Genomic DNA, 22,929 nt, shown 5'->3' with positions numbered 1-22,929 from the left:
GGAACTGTTCCAAGCAAATCCAGTAGAGGAAAATACAGAAGGGGTGCAAAATTTGGTAAGAGGGAGAATCTCAGTTTTATCCGAATTAATTTTATAACCCGAGACCTGGGAAAAGGAATCAAACTCAGACAGTAGAGGGGGGATAGAAGTTTCCAGAGCAGAAATGAAAAGGAGGATATCATCCGCATAAGCAGAAAGCTTCAATTGACTAGCCCCATAAGGAAAACCTAAAATAGAATCATTATTACGAATAGAAGACAAAAAGGGTTCAAGGGCAAGGACGAAAAGTAAAGGAGATAAGGGGCAACCTTGACGAACACCCCGTTGAAGAGGGAAGTACGAAGAAACTTGACCATTAACCAGGACAGCAGCTTTGGGGGAGGAATACAAGAGAGAAATAAGAGAGATGAAACGAGGGCCAAAACCATACCAATGCAAAGAAGCAAAAAGGAAAGACAAGTCAACTCTATCAAAAGCCTTCTCAGCGTCAACAGAAATAGCCGCCAAGGGGATAGAGAGAGATGGGACCTTATTTAAAACATTAAGAAAGAGACGAGAATTATCGGAGGTAAGTCTGCCTTTAACAAAACCGCATTGTCCCTTCCCAATAAGATGGGGCATAAGAGGGTCAAGCCGTAACGCAAGAACTTTATCAAACAACTTGTAGTCCACATTTACTAAAGAGATCGGGCGATAATTCTTGCAAAATTTGGGGTCGCGACCATCCTTGGGAATGAGACAAATGGTGGCTTCCTGGAATGTACCCTCAGCCTTGCCTAACAAACAAAACGATTGGAAGAGAGAAAGAAGTTTAGGGAGTAAAAGATCCGAGAAGTGTAGGTAGGATTCAACCGAAAAACCGTCAGGACCTGGGGTTTTGCCTTTGGTGAGAATATTCAAAGCCGCAGAGAGCTCTTGTAAAGAGAGGTCTGCATCCAAGTCTGGAAGATTAAGATGAGAGTACGAAGGTTTAGGAAGTTTATCAAAATAAGCCTGGACCAAAGAGGGAGGGGGAGAAGCTTCCGGAGTATAAAGCACAGAATAAAAAGGATTGAAACTGGTCAAGAATATCTTGAGGTTTATGTAATAAGGTGTTCTCAGATGAGTAGATGGATTCAATAAAGGAACGCTCCTTGCGGGACTTAAGATAGTTGGCAAGGAGTTTACCTGCCTTATTGCGTCCGCCATAATAACGAGCGCTACTGCGAAGAAGCACCGACGAAGCGTTGTCAGTAGTAGATTTATTGTACTCGAGCTTGGCACGAATAAGATCCAGAGGGACGGAATTATTGGGAGAAGAGTAAAACTTATGCTCCAAAGACTTAATATGGGCCAGTGTAGTTTTCTGCTTCTGAAGAAAACGCTTCTTCTTCTTAGAGACAAAATTAATGACAAACCCGCGAGCCGTGGCCTTAAAGGAGTCCCAAAGAGAATGGGGGGAGATGTTAGAAACATCATTTAACATAAAAAATTCAGTAGCAAAGGATCGAAAGGAGGAGGAAAAGAAAGGATCAGTAAGAAGAGAATTATTAAATCGCCAACGAGAAGACTTGGGACGCGGAGGAAGGAGGTCGAGATCTGTCACAATAGGGGCATGGTCCGAGATAAGTATAGGTTCAATAGAAGAAGAGAGTAGATTTTGCAATAAGGAAGGAGAAAGAAAAATATAGTCAAGACGAGAGAAAGATGAGTGAGGAGGAGAGAAAAAGGAATAGTCCAGAGTGTCAGGGTGTGAAAGTCTCCAGGAATCAGTAAGATGTGATTGGGAAATAGTATCTAGAAATTGTTTATGAGGCTTATGAGGAATAAATCGAACAGTTGACTTACGGTCCAGAAAAGGGTCCGCAATCTGGTTACAGTCACCACCTAGAATAAAGAGATCATCTCTATGCTGTATACATTTGCTCGTAATTGAGGGCCAAAAAAATAAATCGGTTGTGTAGGACCATAGACATTGAAGACAGTCAGAGGAACATCGTTAATCAGTAGCTTAGCTAGTATCCACCTACCATCAGAATCTGTTTCTTGTAATAATACTTTACATGTTAACCTTTTATGACACAAGACAGCAACACCATTCTTCTTATTGGTAGAGGGAGAAAATAACACCGTACCCACCCAACCTCGCTTTAGTTTGAGAGACTCAGCCTCCGAGAGGTGAGTCTCTTGTAACAGAACAATGTCAGGGTTATAAGAGGAAAGGTGGGAAAGAATCCTCTGACGCTTAATGGGACTAATTAAACCCTTTACGTTCCAGGAGATTACTCTGAATTTGAACGCAATAAAACATTAATAGAAACAATACCTACAGCAACAAATAAAAAACGAAAAGATATCATATCAAAGACAACAAATGGAGGAATATAAGTAGAAAGACAAAAACATGATACTAATAGAGAAGAGACAAAAGAGGATAAACGGGAGAGGAAAATGGAGAGGAAAAAAGGTAAAGGACAAGAGAAAAAAAGTACAAGAAAGTAGAAGAAAATAGAATCAAGTGGAAAAGTAAAGACAAAAAGACGAAATGAAAATGCAAATAAGGGAGAGGCAAGAGCAGATAACAGGCGGAACAAAATGGAAAGGAAAGAGGGGAAAGGACAAGAGGAAAAAAGCACAAGAAGAGACAGTACATATCCAAAAAGGATGATTGACAATAACATACCTGAGGGGGACATAAAAAGGATGGTGGGGTTGTGGAAGGATTCGACAAGATTGACCTCCCAATACCAGGAGAACAAACCGAGTCAGGACGGAAGACGAATAGGACAAACCGCATGGAATGAAGAGGAACACATCAGTCGATCTAGATAAAGAAAAATGAGGAAATAAACAATTACAATGAAGAAAATAACAACAATAAAAGACAAAAATGCATGGAATAGAAACATACTCCAATATGTATAATGAGAGAGAACAAGAGCGAATTAAAAAAGAAAAAAAAGAATCCGTGAGAAACACCTCAACAACAACAAACAAAAGTCAATAAGAGCGGTAGCTGAAGAACCTGCAAGAGAAAACCCACAAGAAAAAAGATAATAGTAAAATAAGCAATCAGCCAGTAGCCGAAGTGGAGGTGTCCATGCCAGAATTAGTCTGAATATGAATAAAGTTCTTGAGTTCAGCAGGATCATGGAAAGTCCAGGTTTGATTTTGGTGGGTAACTTTGAAGGTGCAAGGATGAAATAAACCATATCTGGCACCAAGAGAACGCAGAGGAGCTCGAAGAGTCAAAAATTCCTTCCTTCTCGCAGCAGTAGCAGCAGAGACGTCTTGAGAAAAGAATACTCTCTGACCCAACCAGGAAACTTGACGTTTAGCCCTAGCTGCCGAAAGGACTAGAAGGAGATCAGTAAATTTCAGAAAAAGAATAATGACTCCCCGAGGCTTAGTAGAAGATGATGAGCGAGGGCTGAGCCTGTGAGCCCTTTGGATAGATAAGGAGGTGGTAGGAGACATGTCCAAAAGTTTCAGCAGAAAGGAAGAGAAAAATTAAACAGGATCATCCCCCTCCAAGGTTTCCGGCAGCCCATAAATACGTAGGTTATTCCTCCTATTCCTATTTTCCAAATCCTCGGTGTGCTGTTGGAGAGTTAGAACAGATTTTTCTAGAGAGGCAATGCGTCGAGAATTGACTTGGATCTCAGTGACCTGTTGTTCCACGGAAGAAACTCTATTATCCATGGTCGACCACTTTTCTTCAAAAAGTGCCATTTTATTAGTTTCCTCCACAAATGGACGCAAAGCACGTATTTCCTCCAACAATAGCTCCAGGGAAATAGGAGGAGAAGGCTTATCAGGAGGAGGGGGGGAGGAGGGGGGGAGTTCTGCTTCAAGCGCTTCGATGATGCAGTGGAGGGAGAGGACTTGTGTGAATTTGGCTGTGGCAAAGAAGAGCGGTCCGGAGATGCTGCCGCCATCTGGTCTGAGGAGGAAGAAGTATCAGCTAATGAAGAAGATGGAGAAGGCGTCGTAGAAGGATTCTTCGAGGGCACAAAGACAAATTTAGGGGTCCGTAATTTCCCCCTAGGTACCCAAGTGATCAAAACATAGGGCAAAAAACAGCCAAAAACAACCAAAAATTAGCAACTCCGCAGAAAGCACAGACTTGAACAAGGCAGTGAAGCTATCCCAGTAGAGACGGGAGAGACAATTCAAGTATCTGCAGAAAGTCGACAAGCAGGAAAAAAAATATTGAGGGACTTCACAAGCAGCTGGGACTAAAAACACGCCAAATAGGAGCTGCTATGGAAAAATTGATGAAAATGGCAAAGTAAAGGAGGCTGGAACCAACAGGCAAAACACAGGCTCAAGTGGGCATCATATTCGGTAAGCGCGCATTCTCTTCCCTTGACACTTGCATGCGAGAGAGGAAATTCCTGTGATAATCTCCAACATTTAATGATATAAAGAGAAATTGAGGTGCATATTGAGGTTTCAACAGTCACTCTCTCAGACCACATTTAAAAGTTCAGTATGTATGTAGCGCTGCCTCTGGGGAAAGCATAGCGGAAAACTCACCACAACAAAATAAGCGCAGCATAAAAAAAAAAGATTTGCAGCTTTAAAGATTCAGTGCCGGTATAGAGCAGTCCAGTTCCACGCAGACCTTGCATTGAAGACAAAATGGCGGTCGCGCTGAGGCGCTCAAACTTCACGACGAAAAAGCCACAATTCAATTAGAAAAAAGATCTCTATGAGCTCACCAGGTGCACAGCATGCTCCGCTACCTGGGGTCCCCGGAAAACACGATGCGAGAGCCCTGAAAGCGCCGCAGACAGCAAAGAGTCCGTCCCGTCTCGGCGGAGCTCCGGGACTAGGCGGCCATCTTAGGCAGCGTCCAAGCCACGCCCCACTGATTTATTTTTAAATATTTCTTTTTTGGCATTTTGTTATAACATAACAGCAGATCACAGACATATATCAATACATATGAGCACTTAAGTTCCCATTGGAAACAGTAGTATGACCCTATATCAGCAAGCAATTTAGAGGTGGAATTAGTGTACATGGAAACGTGTTGTTCCAATATTATAGCAAATGGAAGTAACAAAGTTGTGAAAGCTCCATCAGGGTGATGCCAAAAATAGAAAGTTATCATTATAATAACAAAAACTGGAAACAACAGATTATGTCCTTGAGGCGGAAACTGAAGCACAAGAACATGATCACTGTAAGAACATGGTGCATAGCAGGAGTATCTGTGCGGGGGGGGGCATAGTGCACGCAGAACATCCGGCCCAAGAAAGCACCCAACGGGCCGTGGAGACAGACCGGGCGTCCTGGGTCCCCCAACGAAGTGCACAGTCGAGGCCGCATCGACGCCGAGCCATCTCAACCATCACGCAGGGGTGCCTAATTTGTCAAGGAGTTTAAGCACTTGAGTATCCCAGAGCCTGGCGGCAACACCACCCCCTCGGGGCTGCTGGTCATGAGACATGGCGTCCACCTCCGCTACTGCCCATTTATGTGCCACTCGGAGCCAACATTCCACCGAGGGGGCTGCGCTGCCTTCCAGGACTTTGCTATCAGGCACTTAAGTAGAGCCGTGGCCAGGTCTACCAGTTTCATTTAGTGTTTGGTGTGTTCCGTCCGTTTAGCAAACTCTTTCGAGCAGAGGATCGGGAGGCAAGTGCGCATCAATGACTGCAAAATATGTTCCATCACCTGCACCGATACCTGTGCTAGTGTCGGACAATCCCTCACCATGTGTGAAAAGTTGCTTCCGGGTGTCAACATCGCGGGCACAGCGGAGCCACACCTGGGAGCATCTTGTGGAGCCGCTGCGGTGTAAAGTAGGTGTGATGTAAATAATGAGATGGCGTAAAGCTCAGGCGGGCATTACATGAAACGCTCTTCAAGTGTTCCAGTGCCATCCCCCACTGTTTAACTTACAATGCCCCCCAAAACACTCCTCCCATCGAGGCTTACTGTGTGCTGATGGTCCAAGTCAGCAGCCTGCAGAGATGTGTAGAGCATCGTGACTGCCCTTCTGCCCAATCCATGGGTTAGGATACCCTGTATCCTATAGTTTGATGGCGGTTCCTCTTGTCCCACTGCCCAGGTGTTCCTGACTAACAAAATAAGCGCATTATAAGCCAGAAAGGGATCAGCCCCCAGTCCGTATGTGTCTTGCAGATCTTGAAAGGAGCACAGGCGCATCGTTATATTAGTTCCCTATGTGGGACACTCCCACTTCTGGCCACGGTGTTGAATCATGCGCCACCAGCAGGGCTCTCAGCCCTGGAGGGCCTCACAGCAGTAACTGTGGGGCGTAGGGCATCCGCCTGTGCCGGGCTGGATATATCAATACCAGCAGAGTTTATCGACACGCCCCAGCCTGCCCAGTTCCCTGGCGGGGCCCCCAGGTGTCAGCAGCCAGTACAATACTCCAACATCACCCAGCTCCTCCCGAATTGCTCTGCGCTCCTCCATTATGTGGCAGTTAAGGCATGGGCCACTATATCTGTGCGGCCACAAATGATACCTTGAGGTCAGGTGCCCCCAGACCTCCCTCCAACAGTGGCCGCTGAAATGTCTAAATGGACACCACTTTCCGAGCGCCGCCCCATATCTGGTCAGAAATCACACCACGTAAATCTCCAGAGGATGGTATCATCTGTGTTACCTCAAAAAAATATAGGAGCCGTGGGAGAAGTGTCATCTTGGCTGTGGAAGCACGTCCCATAGGCAACCGGCTGTCATGTATTATTACCATGGGCCGGGGGCATTGCACCTGTGGCCGTCATGTATTACTCATGCAGCTTTGGAGAGATGGATTATTAATATTATTACCATGGGCCGGGGGCATTGCACATGTGGCTGTCATGTATTACTCTTGCAGCTTTGGAGAGATGTATTATTAATATTATTACCATGGGCCGGGGGCATTGCACCTATGGCCGTCATGTATTACTCATGCAGATTGCAGAGACGTATTATTAATATTACCATGGGCTTGGAACATCGCACCTGTGGCTGTCATGTATTACTCATGCAGCTTTGGAGAGACGTATTATTAATATTATTACCATGGGCCGGGCGCATTGCACCTATGGCCGTCATATATTACTCATGCAGCTTTGGAGAGACGTATTATAGATAGTATTACCATGGGCCATGGACATTGCACCTGTGACCGTTATGTATTCCTCATGCAGCTTTGTAGAGATGTATTATTAGGCTGTACGGAAATTGGTTAAAACCGACTGTGCCCGACAGTACCCTACCGGATGAAAATCAGCTGACCTGGTTGAAACCAACTGTCACCGATTTTTCATAGTTGTTGCACCACTTGGCCACTTGATGGAGCCAAAGCATTACAAACCAAACTGCAATTTATCAATTTAGGCACGAGAAGGAAGCAGCTCGGAACGTGAGTCACCCCCTTTAAGTTTGGGGAGACACATTGGTTGGCAGGCATGTCAATAGATAGTAGAGAGACTTACGCTTGTTCCCGCAAGTAACACCAGCAACATCAGTTAGGCCTTTGATGTGCGCGCGGTAGACATTTCACTTGTTTTACTTCTGCGATACTTCTGTTTAAGCAAAACAAAGAAGCACGAGTATAAATAAAAAAGCAATGTGTGTACAGTAACCACAAAAAGACGACAGAAGGTGCAAAGATAGGAAATTAAAAGACGTTTAAAAGTAAAACAAATTGATCCTGTAGGAATGTGGGATCTGACTTCATGGTTGCCCTCATTTTTTTTCTGGTGTTTTACTGGTTTTCGACTTAGTTTGGCTGGGATCCTGCTATTCAGGACCCCAGCCTATCTGCTTTCCCCTTTAAATTGATTACACGTACTTTAGGTACACTCCAGATTGGATTCTGGGGTACCCTTGTGAGTCCCTAGTATATGGTATACTATGTACCCAGGGCATAGGTACCCCAGAGGCCTACCAGGGGTTGCAGCATGTATTATGCCACCCCTGGGAAGCCTTTTAAAATGACACAACAGGTCTACTACAGCAGCCTGTGTAAGGTGGTGTATGCACCCCTTACTGAGATATAGGTTACCTATATCTCCCCATATCACTGCACATGTAAACCTATTAGTCACCCCCATGGCAGGCCTTAACAATCCTGAAGGCAGGGTGCTTGGTTTCATGTGAGAGGTTGCCCATGCATGAGCAGAGCCCCTCTGCAGCTTTTGGAACCTTTATTACAGGGTTGTTTGTGATGCAGCTAAACCATATATTCTTAAGTGCATTGTAACCTCGCGGTAAATGCTCCCTTTGGAATGGCTGCATGGAAACATGTCGTGTTTGGTGTCAAACACCTTGGAATCATACCTCCACTCCAGTAACTGGTGTGGGAGGTATGATTCCACCCTACTAGAGGGAGAAATATGGCACCACCCGTATACCCAGTACCAGCTTAACAGAACCCTGGCATCACAAAATGGACACGAGTCTACCCTCCTGCTGCTGGACGAAACTCTGGCAGGGGAGACCTGGACAATAGGTTTCCTGTCACAGGGAGGTGTGACCACCTCCCAGACAGGCTTTAGTGTATTGGGGCTGGGTGGGTGCACTCCAAGAGTGCTTTGAAGTCTGCACTGGGGGCACATTTGGTGTCCCTGTGCATAGTCCCGCTCAAACCGGTTGCAGGGGCTACCAGCCCCTGCTCCGGCACGAAACTGGACAAAGGAAATGGGTGTAGCCACCCCTCTTTCCTGACCCTACCATAGGTGGGTCCCCAGAGTTTGTCCCACCCCTTCCTTGGGTATAAAGTAGGAACCCCTGACTACAGGACTTTAGATTTACCTGGACGAAACTCTGCTACAGAATCCCAGAACTTCAACTATCTACACGACGTTGGATGACTGAAGAATATCCCTTGGAATAAAGGAGTTACTCCCCTGCTTGGCAGGCACCAAAGATACATCTGTCCGGTTTGCATCTCCAAAGCTCCTGAGGACTCTGAAGAATTTTGCAACACAGGAGATGGGTTCCCGTGGTCTCTGAGGTCGATCTGTGTGCTCAGCAAGTCTGAGGCCTGTATCCCTCGTGGAGACCATGCAACCCGAGCCCCTGGGCACCGCAACCATTTGCAGCATCATATGCTTTTTGGTGATCCCTGAGGCTGTGCTTTGGACTACTTGTAGTCCACGCCTCAAGCAGTGTTTCCACCGAAGATTACTGGCCTATACTCACCGAGTGTCCCGTGGACTGGTATTGTGTGATTCCTCTCGAGGTCCCGTTGCGATCTCTGGTCCATCGACTGGTGGGTCCCTGTGAAGGCAACACTAAGTTTAATTGGGCTTACCTGGTTGCTCCAAACGTGCCCTAACTCTACATCGCTTGGGGAGTCCCCTGTACCTTGCTGGTCCTCACCGAAGCATCTTTCCCCTGACTGCGTGGGTTGAAGTTGCCAAGGCTTGTTGGTGTTCAATCCAGACACTGACCCCCAACACTCGACATCCTTCATGGGACAGCTCACCTCCGGACTGGTCATCGTCGATGTCTCCTGGTCCCTGTGGCTACAGAGTGAAGCTTCACCTCTTAACTCCTGAAGCGCTCGACATTGGTGGGCATTTGTCTATTGTGCCCCTGGTCACTGGCTAGTGACCCAGACTCTGTCCCCTCTGCTTTCAGGTTCTTCACATCTCCGATCCAGGCTTGGATCACACCGGACACCGGCAGCAGCACTTTGCAGCACATCGCCATTAAAATTAACGACGATTCCCAACACCATTTGACACCTATGCACCCGGCTTCCCTGGGTGAGGTAACTCGAGTACTCCGGTGCTCCCGTGGGTGTTGCCCTAGAACCCCCTAAGTCTAAAGGGGTTTGCTCAAAGTCCCCTCATAAGTGTCCTTAAACTTTAAAATTCCAACCGCGACTTTCCTCACAGAATACTACGGCGCTCGCGGCTGTGTGCTCACACTGCACACGTCCCCCGTGGGTCTCCTGTGTCACTACCTTGGGTGGTTCCTTGGGGTCCAAGCGATTCTACGTGCCCTAGGCGCTGTGTCTAGTCAAGTTGTAGTTCTTATACCACTTTCTTAATATATGGTTTGGTCCCCCCGGAGCCCATTGTATATTGTGCTATTTACTATCGTTTTAGAACTGTAATATTGTGTGCCTTGCTCTCTAATCTCATATAGAGGTTAGTAGAGAGGGTTTAGTAATAAATACATATATTTTACATATATACCTTGTGTGGTTCTCCTTTAATTTGGTCATTCAAGACGTTATAATCTGGTAAACCAAGCTGCTTTACATTCCTTCGAGACTTAGCCTGAAGGCTGCTCTCCATAGCTACCACTAGGATAGCTTTAAATAAAGGTTGTCTTTAAACCTATCATCAATAAGGGTTGTTTGGACTGGTGCAAGGTACCCACTATAACTAGTGGACAGCATATACCAGGCCAACTTCTCACATTGTAGCGCAGCGGTTGGATTCAAGCTTGCTATTGCTTTACCAGATAATCTCTTTGAGTGACTAATTGAAAACCACTATAGGTACTATAGGTACATATAAATCAAGTCTAGAATATAGTAAGTTCTACTGAACTTAGAGTTGTGTGTCAAATGCTTAGCACACCCTTTCTACAACTCAGGAGAGTTTAGTAGGCCCCACTAGAGTAGGTAGGTGCACACACCACACCACACTAGTTCCGTCTTCAAGGGCAGAAGCCAGTAGGCCCCTACCAACTAGATATGACCATCTCCCATTCCAAGAATTGAGAGCTATGTGTACTTCTAGGAAATTGAAGACAGGGAAAAGTGCAAACACCCAACGCCTCGTAGACACTTTGCTTTTAGATGACCTTAGAAAGACCCCAGCGTCTGATGAGGCAGGCAAGATGGGTGGGGCAGCAGAAGAGGAAAGGCCAAGTAGTGAACACTACTATGACCCAGACTCTGATGCTGGCCAGGAGGATCAAAATGACTCTAACCTGGACAATCCAACTGTTCCTGAAGGTGAGGGAGAAGGCCTCAGTGGCCCTCTCTTTACCCCCCCCCCCTCAGCACCCCCCAGAAGAGTTAAACGTTTACCCAGAAGATCAAGATCTCCTTCCCAGGAATCTAATCATTCTGGCACTTCTGTAGGGTCCTCTGCTTCTCATAAAAGGGACACCTCTTATGAGAAGAAATGCCAACTGCTTGAGTTTGAGAGAGCTAAGCTCAGGATAAAAAAGAGCAATTGGCCTTAGATAGGGAATCCCTAGAGCTCCAGAGAGCTTCCAGAAGGTGGGGGCTAGAGCCTCGTGGTGGCAGCAACAATATCGCGGAGGTGTCAGCGGAAAACACTGCTTCTGGGATGGGCCGGCACATGGGGAGCCAAGGTGTGAATGGACCAAGGGCCAGAGCAACACCAGGCCCCCTGCCTGGATCACGAGGGGGGAGAGGAGCTGTTGTGGTCTGCCGTCTGTCTTACTGAGGCCGCACCCAGTACTTCACAGGTCTTTAAAAAGACCATTCACTTAACAAGGCTTTGTTGTTCTTTCACCCCTTCTTAGAGCCCCTGCAGCTACACTCTGCTGATTTTGACTCTAGTTGTGCCTCTGGGAGCTATGTAAACTATGTAAAGTATATTTACTCACTCATGACCCTCTGTTGTACATTCAGACTCTGTACACTCTACCTCCTTGTACTTCTGCTCAGTTCCTCGAAGCAGCTTAGTGTGCTAGGGGAGCTATCGGGCGCGTAACGCCCATTGTGCTCAAAGGGCATTCAAGTGCCACCATACGATGTTGCTGGAGCTGGAAGGGCACTAATGGGGGTCACTTAAGTGGAGAGGAAATCAATAAAGGATTGGGCGACGGGGGTGGGCACGCTCAAGTTTCTTCCTTATTTTTTATTGTGCTGTATATTTGCTATTATCTCCAAATTATGAGCCTGACACATTGAACGTGAATTTAGAGGTGACCCATTCCACGAATGCACACTTTCTTGGGAACGAATACCCGTTAAGTTTAACTTAAGTTAGGATTTTCTCTTAAGACCAAATCTTAAGACAAACTTAAGAGAAAATCCTAACTTTACTACTCCTAAATGCCTTTTGTGAATACTGAAAGTCGTAAAGTTAGCATTTTGCCTCAGATTACTTTTGTGAATCGGGCCCTTTATTTATTAGTACAGACTGGTCAGGTTAAAGTCTTTGTCACTCAATCTTGGCAGGAAGAGAGAGTGGAGCTGTGTGTGCCGTGACTGAGGAATCTGAGACAAAGGCTCAGAAGAGAGGCCTTCCCACTTGACTGCTACACAGAACTGTATTAACTCTTCTGAGGTTGAAGAATGCAGGAAGTGGGCTGCGAATTCCCTCCAAGCTTCATTCGTCTCCCTCATTCCTTTCCTTTCACAGAAGTCTGGTCCACTTCAAAGACCTGAAGAAGGTTTCCACAATCTACCTCCCTATCTGGCAGGCTCCCTCCATCCTCCATCATATGTACTAATCACACATAGGGGATCCAAAATGGACTCCTGTCCCCATACATTAAATCACAATAGACAAACTCCATGCTCACCCAAACCCCCATATGTAGCACACATGTAACATCCACTCTCTCCGTTACTGTCTAGGCGCTATAGATTACAGCATGTAGCTAAACTGTAACAAAGATTATAGTGCATGACACCCCATTAGGATGAATCACATCACTGCAGAGGTCCAAATACCTATATTCAAAGCGTTACGTATAGAGTGTTCATGGGAAGAAACCAGTTTCCGTTTGCCACTCTGCCTGTGCTCTCAGTGTGTGTGATATCATTTGTAGGTCATGTAAAATGTCTACTCTACGGGTGGATATCATTCATGATTTATAATATTATGTGAAGTTCTCCTTGTTGACCGCTCTAGCTGTTAGGCCACATCCCGTCCCCCAATTATATCACACACTGGAATTGTGAACCTGCCACTATTGTTTAAGATGTGGGAGCTGGAGCGGATTCCAGGGTTGTGCATGTGCCATCTAATATAAAAGCCATTAGCTAACGGGTGCTTTTGTTGGTTATTCATTTTGGATAGCACCCAGAAGGTCATGCTGCAGGGGGCTGAAGGGGAACCCCCCATCATGTCACTTGACTCTGAAGAGAAGGGCACACTGCACTGACGGAAACTCACCAGCACAAACATGCTTAAGACCTATCACAGAGCTATCTGTCAAACCCGGGCCGCTTACTATGCAGCTGAGTTTTCCAACAGCCCTAACCCTTCTAAGTTAATTTTTAAGGTACTTAAAGACCTGATGGGGAAACGGGCCACCTCGCAAGAAATCTGCACGGACTCTCACTGTGGTTTTTTCGTGGGGAAGGTGCAGACAATCTATCGAGGATTCATACCATCTGTTTCCGGGGTTGCTCTTAGTGATATGAAGGTCTCGGTGTCCGAAACTATGTCCATCCTGCCGGCCATGTCTAACGAGGTATTTGACACTCTGAGCCTTAAAATTAAATCTGGCTCCCCCTTAGACCCACTGAAGCCGGAGTTTCTTACCCGTCTCCCGCCTCTCTGTCGTGAACCCATTTTGGACTTGATTAATCTTTCCCTCAGTGAGGGCGTGGTCCTGCCATCCTGGAAGCAAGCTGTGGTCAGCCCTATTCTGAAGAAACCCAACTCTGACCCCTTGCTCCCGGAGAATTACCGGCCCATCTCCCTCCTGCCTTGGACCGCCAAGGTCACTGAGGCACACGTGAATTCCATCCTGTCTGCCCACCTCTCTCGTAATAACATTCTTGACGAGAGTCAAAATGGTTTCCGCGCTCAACACAGCACTGAAACTGCCTTGCTCTTTATGACCGAGCATTTGCGGTCAGTGCTGGATGCGGGGCAGACTGCGGCGCTCCTACTGTTAGACCTGAGCGCCGCGTTTGACACGGTGTCCCATGACATTTTGATGCGGCGCTTTGAGGAAGTGGGTATTGGGGGGAAGGCTCTTCAGTGGTTCCGCTCCTTCCTCTCGGACCGGTTTTTCAAAGTAGCCATTCCACCTGGCCAGTCCTCTTTCCATTCTTTGGAACTGGGAGTCCCTCAGGGCTCTGCTTTAAGCCCCACATTGTTCAACCTGTATGTGAAACCGCTGGCTGCTGTCGTCAGGCAATGTGGCCTTACCATGACATCGTATGCCGACGACACGCAGCTGGCGGTGACACTCAGTGGGGACCCTGAGGTGACTGCGCCCAGGTTCCGTGCAGGACTTATAGCTGTGGCTAGCTGGATGCGTAGCAACTGCCTACAGCTCAATGCTAAGAAAACCGAGGTCCTGGTTGTGGGGAAGCAGGCGGAACTTTGGGGAGACCAGTGGTGGCCTTCTGAACTGGGGGTGTCCCCCATTCCAGCGGCCGAAGTTAAAAATCTGGGGGTTTGGCTGGATTCTAATCTTTCCTTTACCAGCCATACAAAGAAGACAGCAGCTACCTGTTTTGGTATTCTGCGAGGTCAGTCCTCAAATTCTTTGACCCTCCCACTCGGCAACTGGTGGTTCAGGCCTCTATTCTTTCCCGGCTGGACTACGGGAGTGCTTTGTTACTTGGAGTCAACCAGGCTGAGGCTACTAGGCTTCAGAGGGTGCAGAACGCTGCTGCACGGGCCATTGTTGGCCTTCCGAGACGATGTTCTGTCTCTGCTGTTCTGACCTCCCTTCACTGGCTTCCGGTCAGACAGAGAATCAAATTTAAGGCTCTCTGTCTGACATTTAAGATCCTGAAGCTTTCCTCTCCCCCTGCTTTGGCGGGCCTTATTTCTTCTTACGTCCCCACGCGGTCTCTCAGGTCTGAATCCTACCATCTGGCGACTAAGCCTAGGTTCAGGCTGAGTAGGATGGGAGGACGCTCCTTCCGTGTTCTGGCGGCTGATCTATGGAATTCCCTTCCTTTACATATTCGCGCCCTAAATAGTCTTACTCTTTTTAGACGTGCCATTAAAACACACCTGTTTGCCTCTGCTATCTGATTTTTCTTATCCTTAGCTTTGACCTGTTGTGCTGTGTACCTGATCAGGCGCCAGGACGCCCCTTCGCTGGGGCAGCTGTGCGCCTAATAAAAGTTATTAACATAACATAACATAACATAACATAACATAACATAACATAACATGCACACAAAAGGGCTTTTTTAAGTGTTTTAATGTTTACTTTAGACTTTTAGTTAACTGAATTCAACGATGAGCAACACGCGGGGGGCTGCATGTGTGTCAAGCTATACCATTTCCAGAGAATGGCTTGGTGGAGTGGGGGCTCAGCCAGCTTTGAAGCAGCGGATGCACTTCTGTTTCAAGAGAAAGCTTCACATCCACAGGCGCCGCACTATCAAAGCAGCTGATGCACTTCTGTTTCTATAGAAAGCTTCACATCCACACGCGCCGCAATAGCAAAGCAGCTGATGCACTTCTGTTTCCAGAGAAAGCTTCCCATCCACAGGCGCCGCACTAGCAAAGCAGCTGATGCACTTCTGTTTCTAGAGAAAGCTTCTCATCCACAGGCGCCGCACTAGCAAAGCAGCTGATGCACTTCTGTTTCTAGAGAAAGTTTCACATCCACAGGCGCCGCACTAGCAAAACAGCTGATGCACTTCTGTTTCAAGAGAAAGCTTCAAATCCACAGGCGCCGCACTATCAAAGCAGCTGATGCACTTCTGTTTCCAGAGAAAGCTTCACATCCACAGGCGCAGCACTAGCAAAGCAGCTGATGCACTTCTGTTTCTAGAGAAAGCTTCAAATCCACAGGAGCCGCACTAGCAAAGCAGCTGATGCACTTCTGTTTCTAGAGAAAGTTTCACATCCACAGGCGCCGCACTAGCAAAACAGCTGATGCACTTCTGTTTCAAGAGAAAGCTTCACATCCACAGGCCCCGCACTAGCAAAGCAGCTGATGTACTTCTGTTTCCAGAGAAAGCTTCCCATCCACAGGCGCCGCACTAGCAAAGCAGCTGATGCACTTCTGTTTCTAGAGAAAGCTTCTCATCCACAGGCGCCGCACTAGCAAAGCAGCTGATGCACTTCTGTTTCTAGAGAAAGTTTCACATCCACAGGCGCCGCACTAGCAAAACAGCTGATGCACTTCTGTTTCTAGAGTTTCTAGAGAAAGCTTCACATCCACAGGCGCTGCACTAGCAAAGCAGCTGATGCACCTCTGTTTCTAGAGAAAGCTTCAAATCCACAGGCACCGCACTAGCAAAGCAGCTGATGCACTTCTGTTTCAAGAGAAAGCTTCACATCCACAGGCATCGCACTAGCAAAGCAGCTGGTGCACTTCTGTTTCTAGAGAAAGCTTCACATCCACTGGCGCCGCACTAGCAAAGCAACTGATGCACTTCTGTCTCCAGAGAGAGCTTCAAATCCACAGGTGCCGCACTAGCAATGCAGCTGATGCACTTCTGTTTCTAGAGAAAGCTTCACATCCACTGGCGCCGCACTAGCAAAGCAACTGATGCACTTCTGTCTCCAGAGAGAGCTTCAAATCCACAGGTGCCGCACTAGCAAAGCAACTGATTCACTTCTGTTTCTAGAGAAAGCTTCACATCCACAGGTGCCGCACTAGCAAAGCAACTGATTCACTTCTGTTTCTAGAGAAAGCTTCACATCCACAGGTGCCGCACTAGCAAAGCAGCTGATGCACTTCTGTTTCTAGAGAAAGCTTCACATCCACAGGCAGTGGTTTTCACAGGTGCCTGTCCATGCCTACAATTGCCTCCAGTGTGCCAGTAGTAGTGGTTTTCACAGGTGCCTGTCCATGCCTGCAATTGCCTCCAGTGTGCCAGTAGCAGTGGTTTTCACAGGTGCCTGTCCATGCCTACAATTGCATCCAGTGTGCCAGTAGCCGTGGTTTTCACAGGTGCTTCTCATGCTAACAATTGCCTGCCGTGTGCCAGTAGCAGTGGTTTTCACTGGTGCCTGTCCATGCCAAACATTGCCTGCCATGTGCCTGTAGCAGTGGTTTTCACTGGTGCCTGCCCATGCCTACAATTGCCTCCAGTGTGCCAGTAGCAGTGGTTTTCACAGGTGCCTGCCCATGTCTACAATTGCCTCCCATGTGCCAGTCACAGTGGTTATCACAGGTGCTTGCCCATGCCGACAATTGCATCCAGTGTGCCAGTAGAAGTGGTTTTCACAGGTGCCTGTCCATGCCTACAATTACTTCCAGTGTGCCAGTAGCAGTGGTTTTCACAGGTGCCTGTCCATGCTAACAATTGCCTCCAGTGTGCCAGTAGCAGTGGTTTTCACAGGTGCCTGTCCATGCTAACAATTGCCTCCAGTGTGCCAGTAGCAGTGGTTTTCACAGGTGCCTGCCCACGCCGACAATTGCCTCCAGTGTGCCAGTAGCAGTGGTTTTCACAGGTGCCTGCCCATGCGACAATTGCCTCCAGTGTGCCAGTAGCAGTGGTTTTCACAGGTGCTGTTCATGCCTACAATTGCCTGCCGTGTGCCAGTACCAGTGGTTTTCACAGGTACCTGCCCATGCCAACAATTGCCTCCAGTGTGCCAGTAGCAGTGGTTTTCACACGTGCCTGCCCATGCCTACAATTGCCTGCCGTGTGCCAGTAGCAGTGGTTTTCACAGGTGCCTGCCCATGCCAACAATTGCCTCCAGTGTGCCAGTAGCAGTGGTTTTCACAGGTGCCTGTCCATGCCAACAATTGCCTGCCGTGTGCCAGTAGCAGTGGTTTTCACAGGTGCCTGTCCATGCCTACAATTGCCTCCAGTGTGCCAGTAGCAGTGGTTTTCACAGGTGCCTGCCCATGCCGACAATTGCCTCCAGTGTGCCAGTAGAAGTGGTTTTCACAGGTGCTGCTCATGCCTACAATTGCCTGCCGTGTGCCAGTAGCAGTGGTTTTCACAGATGCCTGCCCATGCCGACAATTGCCTCCAGTGTGCCAGTAGCAGTGGTTTTCACAGGTGCCTGCCCATGCCGACAATTGCCTCCAGTGTGCCAGTAGCAGTGGTTTTGACAGGTGCTGCTCATGCCTACAATTGGCTCCAGTGTGCCAGTAGCAGTGGTTTTCAGAGGTGCCTGTCCATGCCGACAATTGCCTCCAGTGTGCCAGTAGCAGTGGTTTTCACAGGTGCCTGTCCATGCTGACAATTGCCTCCGGTGTGCCAGTAGCAGTGGTTTTCACAGGTGCCTGTCCATGCTGACAATTGCCTCCAGTGTGCCAGTAGCAGTGGTTTTCACAGGTGCCTGTCCATGCTGACAATTGCCTCCAGTGTGCCAGTAGCAGTGGTTTTCACAGGTGCCTGCCCATGCCGAAAATTGCCTCCAGTGCGCCAGTAGCAGTGGTTTTCACAGGTGCCTGCCCATGCCGACAATTGCCCCTAGTGTGCCAGTAGCAGTGGTTTTCACAGGTGCCTGTCCATGCCACCAATTGCCTCCAGTGTGCCAGTAGCAGTGGTTTTCACAGGTGTGTGCCCATGCCGACAATTGTCTCCAGTGTGCCAGTAGCAGTGGTTTTCACAGGTGCCTGTCCATGCCTACAATTGCCTCCAGTGTGCCAGTAGCAGTGGTTTTCACAGGTGCCTGCCCATGCCTACAATTGCCTGCCGTGTGCCAGTAGCAGTGGTTTTCACAGGTGCCTCTCCATGCCAGCAATTGCCTCCAGTATTCCAGCAGTAGAAGTTTTTTATGTGTCCCTCTATAAGCCACAAAGTACCTTCAGTATGTAAGGGCCAATGGCAGACTAGCAAGCATTACATCAGATTCTCACTCACATTTACTCAGCCACACTCATTCATTCATTCTCACTTAGTCTACCTCACTCTCACTCGTTCTTACTCTGACTCCAACATACTTACTCATACTCACCTGCTCTAACTGTCATTCTCACACACTCTGTATCACTCATTCTCTCTCCTTCATTCACACTCACTCCAACTCCCGCTCACTCATACTTTTTCACTTGTGCACTCACTCTTATTGTCACTCATTCTGACTCTCATGCTCACTGCCACTCATTCTCACTTATTCTCACTCACTACCTTTTAGTGGCTCTCACACACTACCTGTCACTGACACTCACTTTTACTTACAAACACTCATGCTCACACGTACAAACACACTCACAAACAGACAACCACACTCCGATCCCCAAGCACGTACCCTACATACATTTAAAAGCATTTTTTTATTTAAGACATCTGCTACAGAAGTTCTCATTCTAGATCCTCGTGCCCCATTTTTTACTACACTAACAGTGAATAATAATCTATTATTCACTATTAGTTTAATATAAAATTGGTTGAAAACAAAGGCGGAGCACAACTCCCATAAAGGCGAGCTTCCACTGTGTTTTCGATACTCATTTTGCTACCTCTGAAGCCAGAAGTCGCACAAGCAGTGCCAGGGGTAAGACAGGAGTCACAGCTGCGACCCTTGGCAACCCCCTGAATGATGCCCATGCATGTGACCCTTTTGCGAACATCATACAATGTGTCAGGTGACTCCATTCAGAATATCAGAATGTGCTGTGTTTTTGAGACCCCATTCAGAATTACACTATGCTATGTCATTACCATTCCGAAGATCAGTTTCTGTTATATCATGTGACCTCCTTGAGAATCCCTCATTCTGTGCTTAGTCATGCCATACCCCAGAATGTGCTGTGTTATGTGACCCCAGTCACTGTTTTTTAACCATAGATAGAAGTGTGTCACTCCTAAAAATACTGCCATAACTTTAACATCTCCTGTGGAAACTGATTTCTCTGTATTTCTTTCTCTATTTTTCAGGATGTCAGAAGCACCCTAAGCAGGTAAGGCTGGTTTATTATCCTCCTGTCAGTGTGTAAGGAGCAGGTCTCACTGCTGCAGTGTGAATGTCACTGCTGAGCTCACACAAAGTGTTAGGAAACTTTCAGACCCTCATAAAATCACTTCACATTCTGAAAAATACCTTTAAGTCCTCAGGCTCTCCTGAAAACTTAATTTCTCAGTAAACTCCCCTGTGTCATCAGGAAACCCTTACATTTTCATAAATCCCTGCGAGTTGTCAGAAGACTCCTGTGAGTCCTGAAATAATTGCAACAAAAATGAGTTGCTGTCCTCACAAAACCTATTTGCATCTTTAAAGTTTAACTGAAGTCCTAAGAAAAGTAACCTGAACACACAGAAAACGCAAGCACATTCTGGAAAGATCTCTTTACGTTTTACTCAAATCAGAGTTGTGCAAAAACTAAGTCAAAATTTCCTAATTATACTAACACAAATGGTGGCTATGCTCACAACAATTGCAGATCCAATTTTCAGCACTATTGTTAAGGATGTTAGATCATACACATATATCTTCATGTGGGGTAGAGGTGCTACCATGGTACTACAGACACCCTGCCACCGAGGGTGTTCACCTGCTTAGGACAATGTCCTTGGCAAAAATTACAAAAAAATAATAAGTACTAGAGCACACATAGAAAGTCCATTTGATAAAGAAAGTAGTCCTAATGTGAAGTCCATCAAATTATTTGCCCTTTTTTGTGAAGTTATCTTATTCCATTTTTAGTTTCCACAATGTTTGGTTTATATATAAGCAGGAACAGCCAATATCTGGTCAATACGAGCACAAGCAGCTGACACGTGTTCGTCCATTGGGCTCTGTCAAGGCTGCAGAAAATATACATACATTGATATGGAACATCATCTCTCATGAAATCTTTTACGTAAAATTCTTACGTGTCATCCTCATATAGCAGTGATGAGGCAAAGGAAAATAGTGACATGAAATTATATATGCCGGTCACAACGCACTGGGGATATTGTGTAAGAATGCATTGTAGCGTCAGCTCACCCAAAGCCATAAAAAGCGGTACCCATGATAGGTGATGTTGAACGAAAGAAGAGAACCCATGGAAGGGGGCCACAGGGAATGCCAGTATATATTATAATACAAGTGAAAAACTAGATTTTGCATGCATTGTGCTCTCTAAGATAAAAAAAGAAATATGTGCATTTGGTGCTCCTTTTTGCGTGCAAGGAAAGAATATATATTAGTTGTGAGATTTAATAAGAATATAGAATAGCTGAGCGCCCTGTAGTAAGGACAATGTAAAAAAGTAGTCCGTTAGATACAGAGAGGATCTTGTCGGAATCTATTTAAAATATATATAAAACTGCATGTATATGCAACCATGCTGAGGAAAATATAGGATTGTGCAGAAAAGTAAAAATCAGTACACCGTAAGGAGAGCAAAGTCTCCTGAGTAGTAAAAAGGGAAGTGCAAATAACAACATATAAAAGTAGACCAGTTTATAATGAAAACTGGTCACCCAGGTGAAACGAGGGAAGTGATTCCATGTGTAGCGGAATGCAATGAAAAGGGCCAATGTTCCAATAGTTGTCCCGTGAATTTCCGAATGGAGTATATAATTCCATTTCCAGGGCCTTGAAAAAGTCACTCTTGTTACTGCTTTAAGCAAGCAGATATTCCGGCCATTCAAAAGGTTGTGTATGAGTATGTAGCATTCTGTCACGTCCGCAACCAGGCCACTCAGCTGAAACAAGAGCCCCGAGCCACCCATATGGATACCTCTCTGGCATAGGATGAAAAATGGATGAGTAAAGCTGTCCCCTCCGTTTTTTGGGGAGTTTCTGGGCTTCTGTCTCCAACATATGTGTCTCTCGGAGGAGAGCTAAATGAACTCTAATCCTTCTAAGATAGATGTGTGTACTACACAGTTTCACAAAGGAGTTTAGACCCCTCACATTCCATGTGGCAAATATAAAATTTCACCCATCTCGTAACATCCCATCCCCCCTCGCTCTCCTCCTCCGCAGACACACCTCCCCACACCATTCCCAAACCCCGCCACCCTCAGACGCACAACTGATGCTTCAACAACGATTATAACCCCAAACCATATGCGACTCCCATTATACCACCCGGGTAAACACCTTTCAACTTTGCTAGTGTACTCCCACATATAATGCTACTCCCACCCACCCAAAAACAGTCTAAATGTGTGTGTACAATCCCTCTATTGGGTATAAACTGGTATTATATCTTAGGAGCAGAGAACAGTCAGATCTCACCCCAGGGGGCGGCTCAATCAGCAGTTCCGCTCCCTAATACCCTGAGGTACTCACACTGGTAGTCAGGTAATCAGTCATACCACTGAAAAGTAGAAACAGGAGAAGATATGGGAGAAAAACAAGAAGTAAAGTATAATAGAGCAAGGGAAAAAGGGAGGGTTGGCAGCTTGGTGGGTGAAAGACCCGGGCCCTCTATCAGTGCCACCACCTCATCTTATCACACCTCACTTAAAGTCCGTACAACAATGAACGAGTGTCCCAGGGGGAGCCTCAACAAACAGACTAATCAGTCCCGGCGTCCTACTGGGTGGCATTCCCCCTCCAGCCCTCCTCATACCTGTCACTAAAGGGGCAAGTGCAACATCATTCTACAGCACCTTCAGTGTGGTCCATAAATATGTGTCCATATTCGACCATCTGCTCGCTCGGGTGTTCGTGAGTCCCCAACAGATCCGATTCTGTGCTTGAGGAAGCAGCAGAAGTAACTGCCTCAACTAAGGCCCTGGCTGCTTCTCACTCCTGTCATTGTTTTGCTAGGTCCAGAGTACCACCAGATTGCACCACCATTCTCACAGCAGATCTGGAACGGCGTCTACGTTGGCTTTGTCTCCTTGAAGTAGCTGAGGGGCCTTTTCCCTGCCACAGTGAATCCCGAGCCCATCCCGTAGATGTCGAAGGCTGACATTCAGCACTTTGGACCTCCAGCCAGTCCCAAGTGTTCTCTGGCATTATGATAAAATGAGAACGTCCATCCCGCAGCACCTTCAGTTTGGCAGGATAAGGCAACATATACGTCAAGCCAATCATTCTTAGCTTTTGTTTTACACTACCAAAGGACTGCCATTGCAATTGGACAGCTCTTGTATAGTCTGGGAATATTCGTATACTGCTATTTACAAATATCGGGTCTTCATGGCTCCGAACCCCTCATGGTAGTTTATCCCGTTCTCTGTAGTTGAGAAATTTCCCT

At 46.8% G+C, this 22,929-nt stretch overlaps 1 protein-coding gene across 1 annotated transcript in view; it reads left to right on the top strand.

Annotated features, from left to right (window-relative positions):
* The window catches only part of LOC146869605 (E3 ubiquitin-protein ligase TRIM39-like), a 98,355-nt gene that overhangs the window by 37,127 nt on the left and 38,299 nt on the right, over positions 1-22,929 (top strand). Inside the window, exon 4 of the mRNA XM_085608559.1 lies at positions 19,667-19,689. Within this exon, the coding sequence (XP_085464685.1) occupies positions 19,667-19,689 (23 nt within the window). The remainder of the gene's footprint in view (positions 1-19,666; positions 19,690-22,929) is intronic.

The sequence above is a fragment of the Triturus cristatus genome, chromosome 1_1 (genome assembly GCF_964204655.1).
Source record: "Triturus cristatus chromosome 1_1, aTriCri1.1, whole genome shotgun sequence".
NCBI lineage: Eukaryota > Metazoa > Chordata > Amphibia > Caudata > Salamandridae > Triturus > Triturus cristatus.
The sequence above is the reverse complement of the archived record's forward strand: the minus strand, read 5'-3'. Positions and strand labels throughout refer to the sequence as shown.